This window comes from Alligator mississippiensis, chromosome 15, assembly GCF_030867095.1.
Source record: "Alligator mississippiensis isolate rAllMis1 chromosome 15, rAllMis1, whole genome shotgun sequence".
NCBI classification, from domain to species: Eukaryota; Metazoa; Chordata; order Crocodylia; family Alligatoridae; genus Alligator; species Alligator mississippiensis.
In genome coordinates this window covers 6,440,426-6,454,853 of record NC_081838.1, presented here as the reverse complement: position 1 = coordinate 6,454,853, position 14,428 = coordinate 6,440,426, and the positions used below count along the sequence as shown (strand labels likewise).

Below are 14,428 nucleotides of genomic sequence, written 5' to 3'. Positions count from 1 at the left end.
ACCCCGGGCAGCATGGATGGGAAGCCAGGCAGCGTGGAGCCGTTGCCTGTGGCCCGGAACAGCAGCCCGGTGGCGGCACAGGGCCCCGCTCCACGCCCGGCCAGACTGTGACAGGAAAGGCGCAGGGGTGGGAACCTCCTTCCAAACATTTTGCAAGAGCTGGAGGAAGCGAGGCAGGAAGAGCAGCTGGCTGTGGCCCAGCTCGGCAGCAAGCACCAGGCCCAGGCGACGTTTGCCCCAATGAGGGGAGAAGGGCCTGGGCCTGCGGGCGCCTGCTGCTTCCTGCCTGCCCAGACTCAGGGCCCAGGGACCCCCTGCAAGGACACAGGTCCTGAGCCCCAATGCCCCCAGCAGATGGGCTGAGAGAGCGAAGGTCAAGGGACGAATAAAGCTGAAGCTGCGGACAATGGATGTGGGGTCAAGGCCAGGGGCCCAGCATGGCCGGGGCAACAGGGGAGAGAGACCCTGCCCTCCAACCCAGGAAGGAAACAACCCCCCCACCACTATACTGGGGACCCCAGAAGTGCTGCCAGGGCCACGGGGGAGGGAGGTGCATGAGCTGCACCTGTGACACCCTCCCTGCCCCAGCTCCGGCCCCGCATGTCCTTGTAGGTGCAGGTGGTGATAGAGCCATTTGCTGCAGCCGGGAATGCGTGGGGCTGGGCACAGCTGCTCCGTGCCTTGCATGCCGCCAGCGGGGGCCGGGTCCTGGCAGTATCGCCAGCTGCTGGCCTTCCAGCCCCTCCGACCCCAGGCCTCGTTCTGGAGCAGCAGGTCATGGCAATGCCCCAGCAGCTGCGGTGCTGGGCCCACGGACGTACACGTGTGCATCAACGCAGACATGCACATAAGACGCATGCAGGGTCATGCATTGCACATGCAGGGACGTGCTCAGGCCAGTCCTCAAAGGCACCAAGCACCCAGGGCTCTCCTAAAAGGGGCTGGGAGATGCCATGGAGAGCACCAGGCCAGCCCTGCCCTTGACACTGGTGCTGTGCCGGAGGCGGGCAGGCCAGTGCTGCTGATCTGAGCTGGCACGAACCCTCCAACCCCGCTCCCCTGGATGGCACACGCATGCACACCTCCCACAGGGACGGCAGTGCGCGCAGGCCGCCCGCCCCCCTTCTGGCCTCACTCACAAGCCGTGGGCTGAACACTATTCCTAGCCTGTGTGGCTCAGCCCCAGCTGCGAGTGTGGCAGCTGCACCGGGAATTAGAAACAGCCAACTCCAAACTCACCCCCATGAGGAAGCTGGGCCCATGGCAGGGCTGGGGCAGTGGGGCTGGAGTGGGGACAAGGAGAGATGCTCCACTGGAGGCATTTGTAAACCATAGCAGGGGTTGGTGGCCACAAAGCAAGGGACAGGTCCCCGCCCTCCAATGACCCTGAGTCACCCAGAGCTGAGGAGGAGGGGATCTCCCCCGGTCCAAAAACCACCTCATGGTATCAACCATGGCATCTTCCTGCCAGGGGATCCACGCCTCTCCCCAGCCTGCCACAATGCTGTCCCACACCAGCATCACTCCACTCCCCCCCTCTAAACCCCAGTGGCTTTTGATGATGAGGGCAAGGCCCAAGCGCCGGGACCTGCCAGCCCTGCGGTTCGCGGCGTTTGCACCAGGCTTCCCCTGCCTTATCTCACGGCACAGCCCTGCGCCCTTTCCCCAACGGACCCAGGCAACTGTGGGCACCGCTGGGACGGGCCTGGGCGAACCCGCGGGGATTTCACTAGCACGCAAGGGCTGCCTGCTCTGTCCCCCTCCCACGGTCCCAGCACCAGCAGCTACCAAGGGCCACAGCCCCGAGCGCCTGGAAGCAACCCTGCTGCAGAGGCATTCGTCTACCCCACTGCAGCACCTGGCAGCTACGGGCTCTTTGCACTGAGCTGGGGGTGCCGCACTGGATGAACCCCACCAAGCTCAGAGCACTGAAGCCGGCCTTGGGAGGCTGAAACCGGGGCTGTCCCAGACCGCGCAACACGGACAAGCAGTGCAGATCCCCCCCCAACCCCGCAGCAGGGGCAGCGGGTATACACCACATGCACGCACACACTCATGCACATGCATGCATGCATGCACGCACCCTCCCACCCCATGCCAGGCTGCCAGGAGAGAGGCAGTGAGGTCTGCTTGAGTGTAACTGCCTGGCCCCATCCCCTCCTGGCTTCACCGGATAAACAGCTGCTGTGGACGGGTGCAAGCCCTGGAAGGCGCCCAGCTCTGGGGTGGAGCCATGCTGGAGCCCCGTGGGCCCTGGAAGGACAGAGATAGGTAGCTGCAGGGCGCTGGTGCCCATGCAAACCAGGGCAGGGCCCTGCAGCCTTCCTCAGGCAGCCCTGGCCCTATGAGCTGGTGGGGACAGACACGTGGCTGTGGCCCAGCCACAGCCGTGAAGACCCAAAGCCTGCGTCAGGCAGTGGTTGCAGCCCACGCTAACGAACAGCTGCTGTTTCCATCCTTCAAGGGCAAACGTCCCTGAAGCACAAAGGGACTTTCTGTGCCAGAGCGGGGACGGCAGGGGCTCGGGGCCAGGCTCACGCCTTCGTGCAGCGCCTAGCGCAAGGGGGCTGCTTGCCGAGACGGAGGGGAGAAGCTGGACTCACGTCAGCATTTGGCTTCTGGCCTGCCTGGTCCTGGGTCTCGTGCCACCAGCTCTCTTGCCCCCCCCCCCCCCCCCCCCCCGGGACGGTGAGACTGAGGCCGAGACTGCCACCTTCCCCCCGCTGCAAGCAGGTGCCCCCACTGCAGGGTAAGAATCGAGGCCTTGCGCCAGGCCCCCCCGACTTGCTCCTTCGCTCCTTTGTCTCATCGCTCCGTTGAGTCATTCGGTGTTACCCACCCACACGGTCAGGAGCCGTACAGCGCTGGGGGGATTTCAGGGATGGTGGCACCACCAACCCTGCTGTCACCACCGTTCACACCCGCCCCCAACGCCCTCAGGCAGGGGGGCAGCAGCACCGGGCTCGGGGGCTGGGATCATCCCCACCCCCAGCTTTTCTGCAGCACCGAACAGCTGGGGAAACAGCCCCCCTGCCCCATCTTTGAATCACACATCACCCCCAGGGTCTCAGCACAATCCTGGGGGGGACGCTGGCAGCGGCACAGGCTGCTTCAAGGCTTTGTGGCAAGAGGAGGCTCGTGGCCCAGGGCCCATGCCCACCCTCCTGCTTTGATCCCGGGCTATTCCTGACACGGGGCAGAGCGAGCTGCCCACATGCAATTATGCAGGGCTCCGGCCTGGCCGCCGCGCTGGGAGAAGCCAGGCCGCGCCCCAGCGGAGGAGCTAAGGGCTCCTTATGGCTGCAGCCAGCCTCAAGCCACTTCCCAAGGCCATGGCCACATCAGCACCCTCTGGCCAGCCAGGTGGTTGTGCCTGGATCTGTGCCCCCTCAAGGGACAGCACACAGCTGCCACGAGGCTCAGTGCCCCTGGGAAACAGGATCTGGCCTATCAATCCCTGACAGGCAGGTCCCAGAAAAAGCAACCAGACTGGCGCTGCCAGGGGCTGGAAGCCTGGAGCCCTGGGTTCGGGGAGCCAGCTGCCAGCCTTCCCTGGGTAAAGCCGCCCCCCATTGTCCGGCCATGAAGCCACGACAGCCACACGCGGGTGCAAAAAAGTCTTGCTGTATTGAACGCCTCTGTGCCCACCACAAGCAGTGAGTGACATTGTACAGAGCTGCCCCTGCCCTGGGGCCTCCAGCCGGGCCCGTCCTGCCGCCCAGCACATCGTGGAGCTGCCTCGGGCCCAGCCACCTCCTTCCTGCTCCATTTCCTGAGATAAAGAGTCAGCGCCACGGCAGCTCAGCCGGGAACTTCCCCGCGGTGGAAACAGTCTCTCCGCCCCCGAGCGCAGGGACGAGCTGTGGCCCAGACACAGCTAAAGCCAAGTTTTCCAGGAGGCTGCGGGGAGCAGCTCTCGGCGGCAGCCCGGGGCTGGCCCAGGGGCTCTACGCTTCACGGGCTAGCCCCAAGTCCCCGAGTATCACGCAGGCACGCGGGTAACAGCCGAGAACACTGGCAAGGCAGGACACGGTGCAAAGATGCACCGGGGCTCCCTGCAGCCGGGCGGTGGCTGAGGGCCTTGGCGCCCGGCGGTGCTCAGAGCAGCTCCTTGCACCATGCCTGTGCCATGGCTACTCCCTGCAGGCTGGCCTTGCCTGAGAGCACCAGGCCTGTGGACACCCGCTCACAGCACCACACCCAGGGCCTGGGTGCCTGGCAGGGCAGGGTCTGACCACCAGCCCCACCATGCCGGCAGAAAGAGGTGCTCCCCTCCAACAGGCACGCACTGCCCCTGACCAGGTCTTTGGCTTCGCCATAGAGGTAAAACCGGCCAGGAGTTCCCCTACCTCCATGGCATCGTCCCCCAGGCACAAGCACCCCGCGGTCACCTGGGGCCAGGGCAATAAATAGATAAATAAATAAGTCCTGGGAAGGTGGCTGTACCCCCATGTGCCCCGCGCCCAGTCGGTGCCTAGAGGTGACTCTCCTCCTCCTCCAGTGAGCGGTTGAGGCCGGGGATGAACTTGAGCAGTCTCTTGCGGAAGCTGGTGTGTTTACTCTTGCGGGGGCCAGCAACGCCACTGGCCGGGGCACAGGGCTTGTCCCAGAAAGGGCCGGCCGCCCCATTGCTGCTGGCACTGCCCGTGCACTTGACGCTGGCGCTGCGGGTCAGCGCGGGCCGGCGGGGCGAGAGGGCGGGGGGTGCGGTGGCCCCATGACGGGTGGACGCCGTGTCCAGTGAGTCAGCCGAGTCGAAGAGGCAAGTCTGGTAGAGGGAGTCCTCGCTCTCATCCGTGGCAGTGCTGACACAGCTGGCACTGCCATAGGTGCTGCCCGCGCCCGACAGCATCTGCCCGAGGGGGGAGCCGCTCATGAGCCCGGCACTGTACAGGCAGGAGCGCACCGACTCCAGCGTGTCGTAGATGCTGGGGTCCTTCACAACTATGCCTGTGGGGGGGTTTCAGGTAAGGGGCGGCAGCGCAGCCCCCAGCCTGTGCCAGCAGCGGGGGAGGAGCAGCCCAGCAGCGCCCCTGCTCCATGCCACCCCCGCCCAGGAGGCAGCTGGCACCCACCCCTGCTAAGAGGGGCTGGCGCAGCCCCAGGTGCCCCCCACTCACCACGCACCAGCCTCTGCTCCTGCACCATCAGCGAGCGGTACTCGCCCCACTTTTCATACAGGGTTTGCTGTAAGACAGGGGCAGACGGGTGAGCGACAGCCCTGCCTACAGGGGGGCATGCGTGTGCAGGCGTGTGCCCCCGCCCGCTCACCTTCAAGTACTGCAGCCGGGCCTCAAGCTCCGCTCTCCGGATGGACGTCCCGTACAGCGTGTCGAGCCTGCGTGGGCACAGCCAGGTAAGCAAGGCAGCAGGCTGCGCCCCCCCCCGTGCCCCCCAGCCCAGGGCTCCAACCACCCCACCCCACCTGAGCACGTTTCCCGAGGCCTTGATGATCTCCACGATCTCTCGGTGCCGGATGCCCTCCACATTCAGCCCATTCACAGCTGTGATGCTGTCCCCTGTGGGGCAGAGGCAGGCTCAGTGTCCGGGCACCGTGTCCAGCAGGACTGACACCAGCAGGACAACCCTGCCACATGGGAGCCACACGATGCCCCCCCAGCTCCTCCCGGCTGTGGCACAGGAGACCCTGGTGTCCTGGCTCCACCTCCCCTGCTCCAACCCCTGCACAACTGGGGCAAGAGCCTGGAACATCGGCTCCCAGCCGGGACTGTCACCAGCCCTCCCTGCCCCCATTAGGACGGCTCCCCTCACCCCTCATCCCCTGCTGCCCAGGCCCCATGTGGGAAGGCAGGACAGCCACGGTGGGGATAGGGGCAGCCATGCAGGCAGGTGCTGGTACCTTCCCCTCCCCACACCATGCCCCACAGGCTCTGGCAGGGCAGGGGCTCCAGCAACTGCTGCACCCGCTCCCTGCAGCTCATCCCCATGGGCAGACCCAGATGCCCGGGTCCCTCTCACCACCGCCCCAGTGCACATACCTGGTTTGAGCCCGGCGAGCTGGGCTGGGCTGCCCTGGTGCACGCGGCACACGAAGGTGAACATCTCCACGCTCCGCTTGTCCTGGTGGTGGAGGCCATAGGTCTGCAGGGAAGAGCAGCAGGCGCTGGTACAGCTGGAGGGGCAGGGACCGTGGGACCCCGCCGCTGCCTCACCCCAGCAGGCAGGCGCAGCCCCAGCGGGCTTGGGCTCCGGGCACCGCACGCCCCAGCGCCAGGCTGCGTGTGCCGGGCAGGCACGAGCTGCCTTTAAACCGTGGCTGCGGCCCGCTGCCCGGCAACGCGCCCCGCGGGCCGTGCCAGATGGCTGCTCCGCCTGCCGCCCCCCCAAGCCCGCGCCGTGACGAGCCGGGGGTGGCACGGGGGAGGCTGCTGCAACCAGGCAGCATCGTCACCGCTAAAAATAACCCTCGCTCCGGTGCGGTGTAAAAATACCCTCGCGGCGGAGCAAGGTGCGGCTGCAGCTGCCCAGGGATGGGCCCGGCCTCTGCCCTGCCCAGCCCCAAGCCCTGCGCCGGCCTCTCCCCTTCTTGCTCTGGGATGGGGCTGAGCACCCCCAGCCCCCAGGACAGTGACAAAGGGGCCATGCCCATGGCCTGAGCCCCGCAGGCTTCCCCAACACCCACCTGGATCTCAAACCCGAACGCCTCCTCCTCCTTCTTCTCTAGCGTGACGGCTCGCCTGGGGAGGGGAGCTGGTTAGCAACTCGCCAGAAACCCCCGCACCCACCCAGAGTGGAAGGAACTCCCCGACAGGCGTGGGGCTGGGGACATCTGCACCCCTGGGGGCAGAGCCATCTCCCGATCTCAGAGCCCTGGGGGATGCCCAAGGCCCCCCCCCCCCAGCTCAGCAGAGCCCAGGAGTCCTAGGTGAATCCTGCTGCCAGTGCTCTGGATCCAGGAGCCCAAGACTTCCCAGCAAGAGCCGCTGGTGCTGGGAGAGCCCAGCGTGGGCCAGGAGGGGGAAGGGGCAGTCACAGTCGCACCCCAGCGGCGACTGAGCAACCCCCCAGCTGCCGGCCCTGGGGCAGCACGTGGGAGCCAGGCCTGCGCCCACCCTGCACACAGCTGGCAGCTGCCCCACGCAGCTGGGGGGCTTCTGCAGCCCTTGAACTTTGCAGGGGCTTATTTGGGGGTGCAAACAATGCAGCGGGAGGGTGGGAGGCGAACCGTGCCTACAGGCTAAGCAGCTGCTGCCACATTGCTGCCAACTTCAGCACTTGCTGAACAGCGCTGCCCTGGCCCAGCCGGGCACCGGGAACCACGGAGAGGAGGGGCAGGGAGCTGGCACGTGGACCCTGCCAGGCTCCAGGGAAACCTGGGCAGCCCACTGACTGCTGCCTGGGGTGACCCTGGGACAGCCCCGGCACTGCTGGGTCACATCCTGCCAGGAAGCCATGGGCTGGAGCCAATGAAGGGAAACACCCTGCACCCTACGGCTGAGGTCCCGGGGTCCAGCCCAGGCACCCCAGCCCCATGAGGAGCTAAGGGCTTAGGGCCAGGACATCCCCAAGGGAAGCACAGGGGTGAGAGGGGCCACAAAGGGCACATCTGTGCATGCCCAGGCCACGCGGACACCCAGCTCCAGCTGCCCGTGACCCCCTTCCCCCTCCCGACAGTGAGGGGCTGCAGGCTCAGAGGCTGCAAGGCGACGCCGTCTCCCAGGCGCGCGCTGGATGCGGTGACTCATCTGCCAGTTGGAGACTTTCGGCACCTTTATAATTAAAACCGGCTTCAAATGCGCTGAAGCTCCACGGAGGCAGCGGAGGGAGGCCCCAGCCCTGCCACGACGCAGCTGGGGGGGGGGCAGAGGGGGGCCCTGCAGCCCCCAGCCGACCTCGCCACCCACCGTGACAGCACGGGGTGTGCGTGGCTCTTCCGTGGCTCCACCGGCCCAGCCAAAGACAGGCACCCCGGCCTGCAGGCAAGGGACATCCCCCCCATGGTAGGATGCAGGGCCCGGGGTGCGGCTCCTGATGAGCAGCAGTGAAGGGGGACAGGAGGGGGACACAGAAATCAGAAGAAATGGAGCTGATCCTGTGGCAGACCCACAGCCGGCAGGTACCTGTGCTCCTCTGGGGACTCGCTCAGGAGTTTCCACTTGAATCCAGAGCCCTGCGAAGACGGAGAGAAAGAGATAGCTCAGAGGCAAGGCCTCGCCTCCTCCACCTGCAGGGACAGGGACCCGGACCAGGAGGGGCTCAAAAGGCCAGGGGCTCTTCAGCCTGGACAGGGAGAGGCCGAGGGGGGAGAAGAGTGGTTGAGAACATCACGAAGGGCACGGACCAGGTGGGCAGGGGGCTATTGTTTGCCAAGTCCCAGGAGGCTGGAAGTGGGGGCCTCCACTGAGACCCAAGGCACACACCTGGGTCAGGAGCCGCTCGCTGCGGGGCCAAGCCTCTGGCCTCCCCGAACACACGGCCGCAAGCCAGCATGACCCTTGCTGAGCCCGTAGCCGGTCCCCCAGCATCGGGCAGGCTGGGACCCCACCTTGGGGGCTCGGAGCAGCTTGCCATGCCAGGGACCCCCAGCGCCTCTCTTCAGCGACGGGCACGGGCCGTCGCCACCCCAATGGGTACCTGCTCCCCCCCAGAGCTGCATGCACTGCGCGGCGCTGCCTTGGGGGCGGCGGGGACAAGGGAAGCCTTGATGCAGGCCACAGAGCGCTCCTCACATAGCGCCTTTTGTCCTGGCCACAAGCGCCAGGCCCAGCCCTGCCCGCGAGATGGGAATAATTATGCCTCCATCTGAAGATTAAAAGCAGAGCTTGCATCTGTTTAACACTCCTTCTCCCCCCACTGACGTCAACGGGAACCGCCGGGCCCGTGTCACGTCCTGCGCATCGCGAGCTTCGGGCCCCGGGGGGGCTGCACGCTCCTGGGAGATGAAAGCCCCTCACACAGACGCTCCTCTGTTTTATCCTAAAGTCCGATTTTTAATACCAAGCTCCCCCCGCCCAGCAAACAATCCCGGGCATTGTTGAGCATTGAGAGACGCGGGAACCAGGGTACGGAGGGAGCCCGCGGCCTGGCAGATTTGCCAAAGCATTAGTACAGAGGCATCACCCTGGCCGTGGGCGGCTCCGGACCCCGAATGTCAGCCGATGCCACTGGGGCACGGGCAGGGCCGGGCCATGAAGACCGGGCTTTGTCACCAAGCGGCTCCAGCTCAGCCCCGGGCAGCGACAGCAGGTTCTCATTAGCTGCCTTCCACGCCCACTGGGATCCTGCCCGAAAACAGCCGCTGGCTCGCACGCAGCCAAGCCCACGTCCTCACCCCCCGATGTGCCCCCCACCCCTGGGCTGGGCTGATCTCCCCGGCCTGCACAGTACTTTGGGGGTGCTGGACACCTCCCCAAGCCGCACCGTCCTTGCCCGGGAGGCTGCCGCGTCCAGAACACGCCGTCCTGGAGGCCAGGGCCGCCGTCCGGAAGCAGCAGGACGTGACCCAGGCGGCAGCAGGGAGCTCTGTGCACCAAGGGATGGAGCCACGGCCAAGGGCCGAGCACGGCAGCCGCTCTCCCCTGCAGGGGGAAGGGAGCTCGGGTAAACAATCAGCTCCGGGCCAGAGTCCGGGCCCTTCCTGAGCCACAGGAGCCAGTAAGTGCGACGCCTGGTTCCCGCCCCGCCACCCGCTTGGGTCCTGGCAGAGCCGCACATGCGAGTGGCAGCCCAGGGACCTGCTAGGATGGGCATCTCCCTGTGCAATTCGACGCACGCTCTTGCGCAAACACGTGCCCCCAACATGGAGCCGTCAGGGTTCGCCAGCTCTGCGGAGGGAGGGCTGCAACGCATCGAAGTGCTGCCATCAGCAGAAGCGAGTTCCCCTGTGCGTGCTCAGAGCCCTAGGAGGAAGCCATGTCCCTCCGGCCCGATGCAAATCGCCCTGGCCCTGCATGGAAATCCAGGGTTTGCAAGTGAAATGTGCCCCAGATGTGCTGGGCGGTGCCCAGCATTTAGCTACCGCAGGCAGGGGTGCACGGCCCAACCGCTGGGCCGCAGGACAAGCCTCGGGAAAGGGGCTGCAGGGCAAAGCTGGCCTGGCCAGGGACTGTTGGTGCTGTAGCAGGGACCTGGGGCTCAGAGCTGCCTGCTGGGCACGCAGCCTCCCTGAATGCAGAACAGCGCCCCTGGGGTAGGCGGCAAATGCCTCATGCCCAGGGCAGATGCTGGAGGCACCAGGCTCTGGTGCCAGCCACCACCCTTGCACCCAGGGAGCCCAACCCCTGCCTGGGGGTGACCCGGCCACGTGCCCGGCTCAGGGGGACGATGCTGGAAGAGCCCCAGAGCCACCCCAGCGCCTGCACGGCGGACTTGCAGGACGTGACCTTGCAGCATATCAGCAGAGACCACGAGGCCCGGCCTCGAGATTCACTTCTGCTTTGCACGCTCCAGTGACCGCAGCTTCCCACTCTGCTGCTGAGCCGAGTCAGGTCCGCATGCGGGGGGAAGGGGAGGAAAGCTGCAGCGATGCCCCCAGAGCCCCCTGGAGCGGGGTTGACTTGCCAGCCCCGTGCAACAGGCGTGGCGCCCCCGCCCTGCGCACGGCCGCCACGAGACCGTGCACGAGCAAGCGCCGCGCTCGACGCCCACGTCACCCGCAGGCCTCTGAGCGCGGACCCCGCTCTGGGAGCCATCGTCGGGCCCGCGGCACAGGGAAGGTCCAGGGACTGGCACGTCGCCGTCCCCGACGTGACACCCACCACGCTGCTCCGCGTGGGGCAGGGGAAGGGCGCGCCCGAGACGGGCGGCATTGCCGCAGCAAGGCCACGGTCGCCACGCCGGGCCCGCGGCCAACGTCCCGTCGGGGTAACGAGCCGCCGCGGTCCCCCACGAGCAGCCGAGTCGCTGATCGCCAGCGGCTCGCGGTCGCTACCTCCACGCACCGTCCTCTGCGCCTGCCACGCCGGCCTATTATGGGATGGAGCCGGCAGGCAGGAAATGAGTCCCCGCCGCTCTCCGGAGCCGCTGGAGCGCAGCCGTCTGGCCGCCCGCCCGGTCCCTCCGTCCCACGAGGGGACGTGCGCGCACGAGGGCTTCCCCCGGTCCTCGCGGGGCCGGGCCCGGAGCCACCCCTGCTGCCGGCCCGCAGCCCCCCTCCCCGGGCTCCGGGTCCCGCGTGGGGCAGGTCGCGCGGGGCCCCAATGCGGGAGCCGGGCGGGGGGGGGGGGGTGCCCGGGGCCCCGATCCGGGAGCCGGGCACGGGGGCGCGGAGCGGGACCGGGGCCCCTACCTTGCGGGCGCGGGGCAGGGTGCCCCCGGAGGCGGCCAGAGCCCGGTACACGTCCGCCGCCTCCTCCGCCTCGTCCCGCGGGCGCGGCCGGGCGCGGGGCCGCCGCAGGGTCATGGCCGGGCCGGGGATGCGGGCGCGCCCGGCCGCACGCGGCTATATCGGCCCGGAGGGGGCGGGGCCTCGGGACACGCCCCCTGTCGGCCCCGGCCCCGCCCCCCCCGCGGGCCACGCTCCGGGCGCGGGGCCGCGCCCACGCGGGACGTCACCCAGCAGCGGGGCCCCGCCCCGCGCGGCTAAGCCCCGCCCCCTCCGGCCAGCCCCGCCCCCAAGTGCCCCCCCACGCGTTTGGGGGATTTTGGGGGCACCACGTGCTGTCCTCGCGTGCCCCCCCCAGCGTGTCAGAAACCACATGCTTGCTGCACACGTGCGAGGAGGAGCAGGGGTGTCCAGGGACGTGCAAGAATGTGTGGGGGGTGTTGGACGTGCAAGGAAGGACCTGCAAGGACATGCAGGCACATGCAAGGGCGTGCAAGGATGTGCAGGGACAGCCAGGGACATGCAGCGACGTGCAAGAGTGCGCAGGGATGCGATCCCAGGTCTTCCAGGCCCCCCAGGCACCCGGAAGGGGAAGCAGAAGATGGAAGTGTCAGGCCACGGCCCGTGGACATGGAGCCCGACCCCACAAGCCAGCGCCCGCCTGCCCTGCCTGCGGGGCCGCCCACACTGGCCCTGCCCAGGGCACAGAGCTGCAGGGTCTGGGCCCAGCGCCTGCCGCCTCCTCCCCAGCCCGGAGCCCCAAGGCCTTCGCACCTGGCCCAGGGCACGTGGCATGTCCACAACTGCCCCTGGTCCCCAGGAAGGTTGCTTGCCTGATCCATGCCCCGCCCGCAGCTCTGCCTCTTGGCCGGACCAATGGCCCTGCCTGCAGGCATCACAGACTGCGGCTCCTCTGTGCCTCAGTTTCCCCACTGGAGAAGGCCGGACCCAGTCTCTGGCCCAAAGCTGCGGTGGCACAAAGCCACGTGACTGTCCCGGGGGTGCAGAGGAGTCTGGCACCAGGAAAAAGCTCCCACCCTGCTGCCTATGACCTTGGGCTCGGAGAGCCCACACCGGCCTGGTTGCCTCAGGCTGGGCCGAGGGGACTCATCCCTGGGCCCGGGGCTCCCTCTGCCGCCAGCCTGCCCAACTGCAGGGCACAGCCACGTCAGGGAGGTGCAGAACAGGGCTGGCAGGGCTCGCCCGAAGCCACATCCCCTGCAAGGCTCTGGGCAGGGCCCCCACCCGACTCATCTCCCCTGCCCCAAAATGCTTCTGGGTGGGGGGCACGGCTGATTTGCACCTCCCCAAAGCCCCCCCACCGCCTGCCGCACTGTGGAGACGTGGATCCAATGCCAAGCAGATACAGGCCAGGAGCCAAACCCAGATGCCCCCCACTAGCCCCCAGGGCCGGGCCCAGCTGCGCTTGCCCGAGGGGGCCCAGCCCCCCAAAAGCATTCCCCCCTCTGCATGTGCCGGGGGCCAAGCAGCTGGTTCTCATTTTTAGCAAGGAATGAGCTGCCGCCCTGCGAGCTGCGGCACGGTCTCAGCACAACGAGCTCCAGTGCCGGAGCTCGGGGACAGCTGGCCGGCAGCTGAGCACGTTTCGCAACCGCCAAGGCCGCAGAAGCATCCTCCAGATGAGGATGCCAAGCTCCCTCCTGCGTTCTCGGAGTTTGCACCCCCGCCCCTCCCGGCACTGGCGGGAAGTGTCCGTCCCCCAGGCGCAGCCAAAACTGCAGCAATTAAAGCAAACCAGACCTCGCCCTGCCCTGACTGCAGGGGGAGACCAGCCGGGCTGGGGCCAGAGCAGAGCGGACCCAAAGCCGCACGTGGAAATGCAGCTGGGCCCTGCAGCAGGGAGGCACCAAGTGCCCACTGGGGCTACACAGCCAGCTGACACTCAGGGCCAACAGCACCTTTCAACACAGGAGCTTGCAGCACTTTTCAAAGAGGGTAATGTAAGGCTCATCCATGTGCCACCTCGTAGCGTGGCAAGGGGTTGACCCGATAGGGACGGACCAGCTCTATGTGCCAGTGTGGACATTCCCAAAAGACCCATTAGGCTAAAGGAGATCGTTCTGCTGCAACCACTCTGCGCGTAGTGTTAACCTTAGCGAGCGCAGAGCAGGCCTACAGCTAACGGACAGCTCCACATGGGTACGAGTCGGTGCCCTGCCACCGTATTCCTGCACAGACGGGGCCCTGGGGTGTCTCTGCTCCCCCAATGCACAACCAGTCCTCATGCCTGCTGTTACCTTGCAGCTGCACAGCTGCTCCCATTGCATCTCCCGAGGGGGCTGTAGCTAGCGACCAGAGGTCCTTGCTGGTGGGATTCATACCACATGCAGAAACTTGCGATAGGCTGACGAGCAGATTGAGAGCTGATCTTCCTGTTTGGAGATGAGTCCTGAACAGGATGCAACGCCCGCTCAGGGCGCAGCAGGGATCTCATTTTTGCAGATTTTTAAACCTCAAAAATAAGAGTTGAGGGGGCCAGACCATTTTAAAGATCATTTAAGGGTTTGGGCCAGAAATTGCAACCAAAACAGTGAGTCACAATTACAGGAGCACGAAGGAATTTGTGTGGCTGGGAGGACTAAGAGGCCAAGTCAGGACTCCTGGGTCCCACATCTGCTTTTCCATCCATGCTCTGTTCATTCAGGGCAGCAACCAGCTCTGTCCAGGCAGGGGCAGCAGAAGCCCTCCTCCAAGCTCACAGAGAAATGAAGACATCGGGACTGTGTGTGAAGGATTTGCAGGTTTTTGCTCCTGACGCACCTAAAAAGAGCAGAGTATTGCAGGGAGAGAAACAGCCCCCAAGAAGCTGAAGACACCAAAACTTCATCCTCCTGCTGCAGCTCAAGCATCCTCCGGCAAGCTTGTTCAAAGCCACAGCAAGTCAAAGCAGCACTCGTGGAGCGTGCAGGGCACGACCTCTTCTCCTACGTGCCGACAGGAACATGCCAGGTGGGATCGGGGATTCTGCCCAAGGTTTACTTAAGAGTCAGTTGTCAAAAGTTAGTTTGCAACAGTCCCGCTGGCGTTGCTCAGCCCTTGCACACCCCTGGGACAAGGCAGCCTTCAAGCTACTGGGTTTGGCTGTCACAGGGGTCAGGCTGTACCAGAGACCAGAGCTGCAAC

General features: G+C 66.4%; 1 protein-coding gene across 1 annotated transcript; it reads right to left on the bottom strand.

Moving 5' to 3' along the window:
• Positions 1-3,608: 3,608 nt before the first annotated feature.
• On the bottom strand, positions 3,609-11,405 carry TAMALIN (trafficking regulator and scaffold protein tamalin). The gene is made up of 8 exons (XM_059718358.1): positions 11,249-11,405; positions 8,082-8,131; positions 6,644-6,698; positions 6,000-6,102; positions 5,426-5,519; positions 5,272-5,338; positions 5,121-5,187; positions 3,609-4,950 (listed from the first exon to the last, which is right to left on the bottom strand). Exons 1-8 carry the CDS (start codon positions 11,360-11,362, stop codon positions 4,475-4,477), a joined length of 1,026 nt encoding a protein of 341 aa, XP_059574341.1. The 5' UTR covers positions 11,363-11,405; the 3' UTR covers positions 3,609-4,474.
• Positions 11,406-14,428: the final 3,023 nt, after the last annotated feature.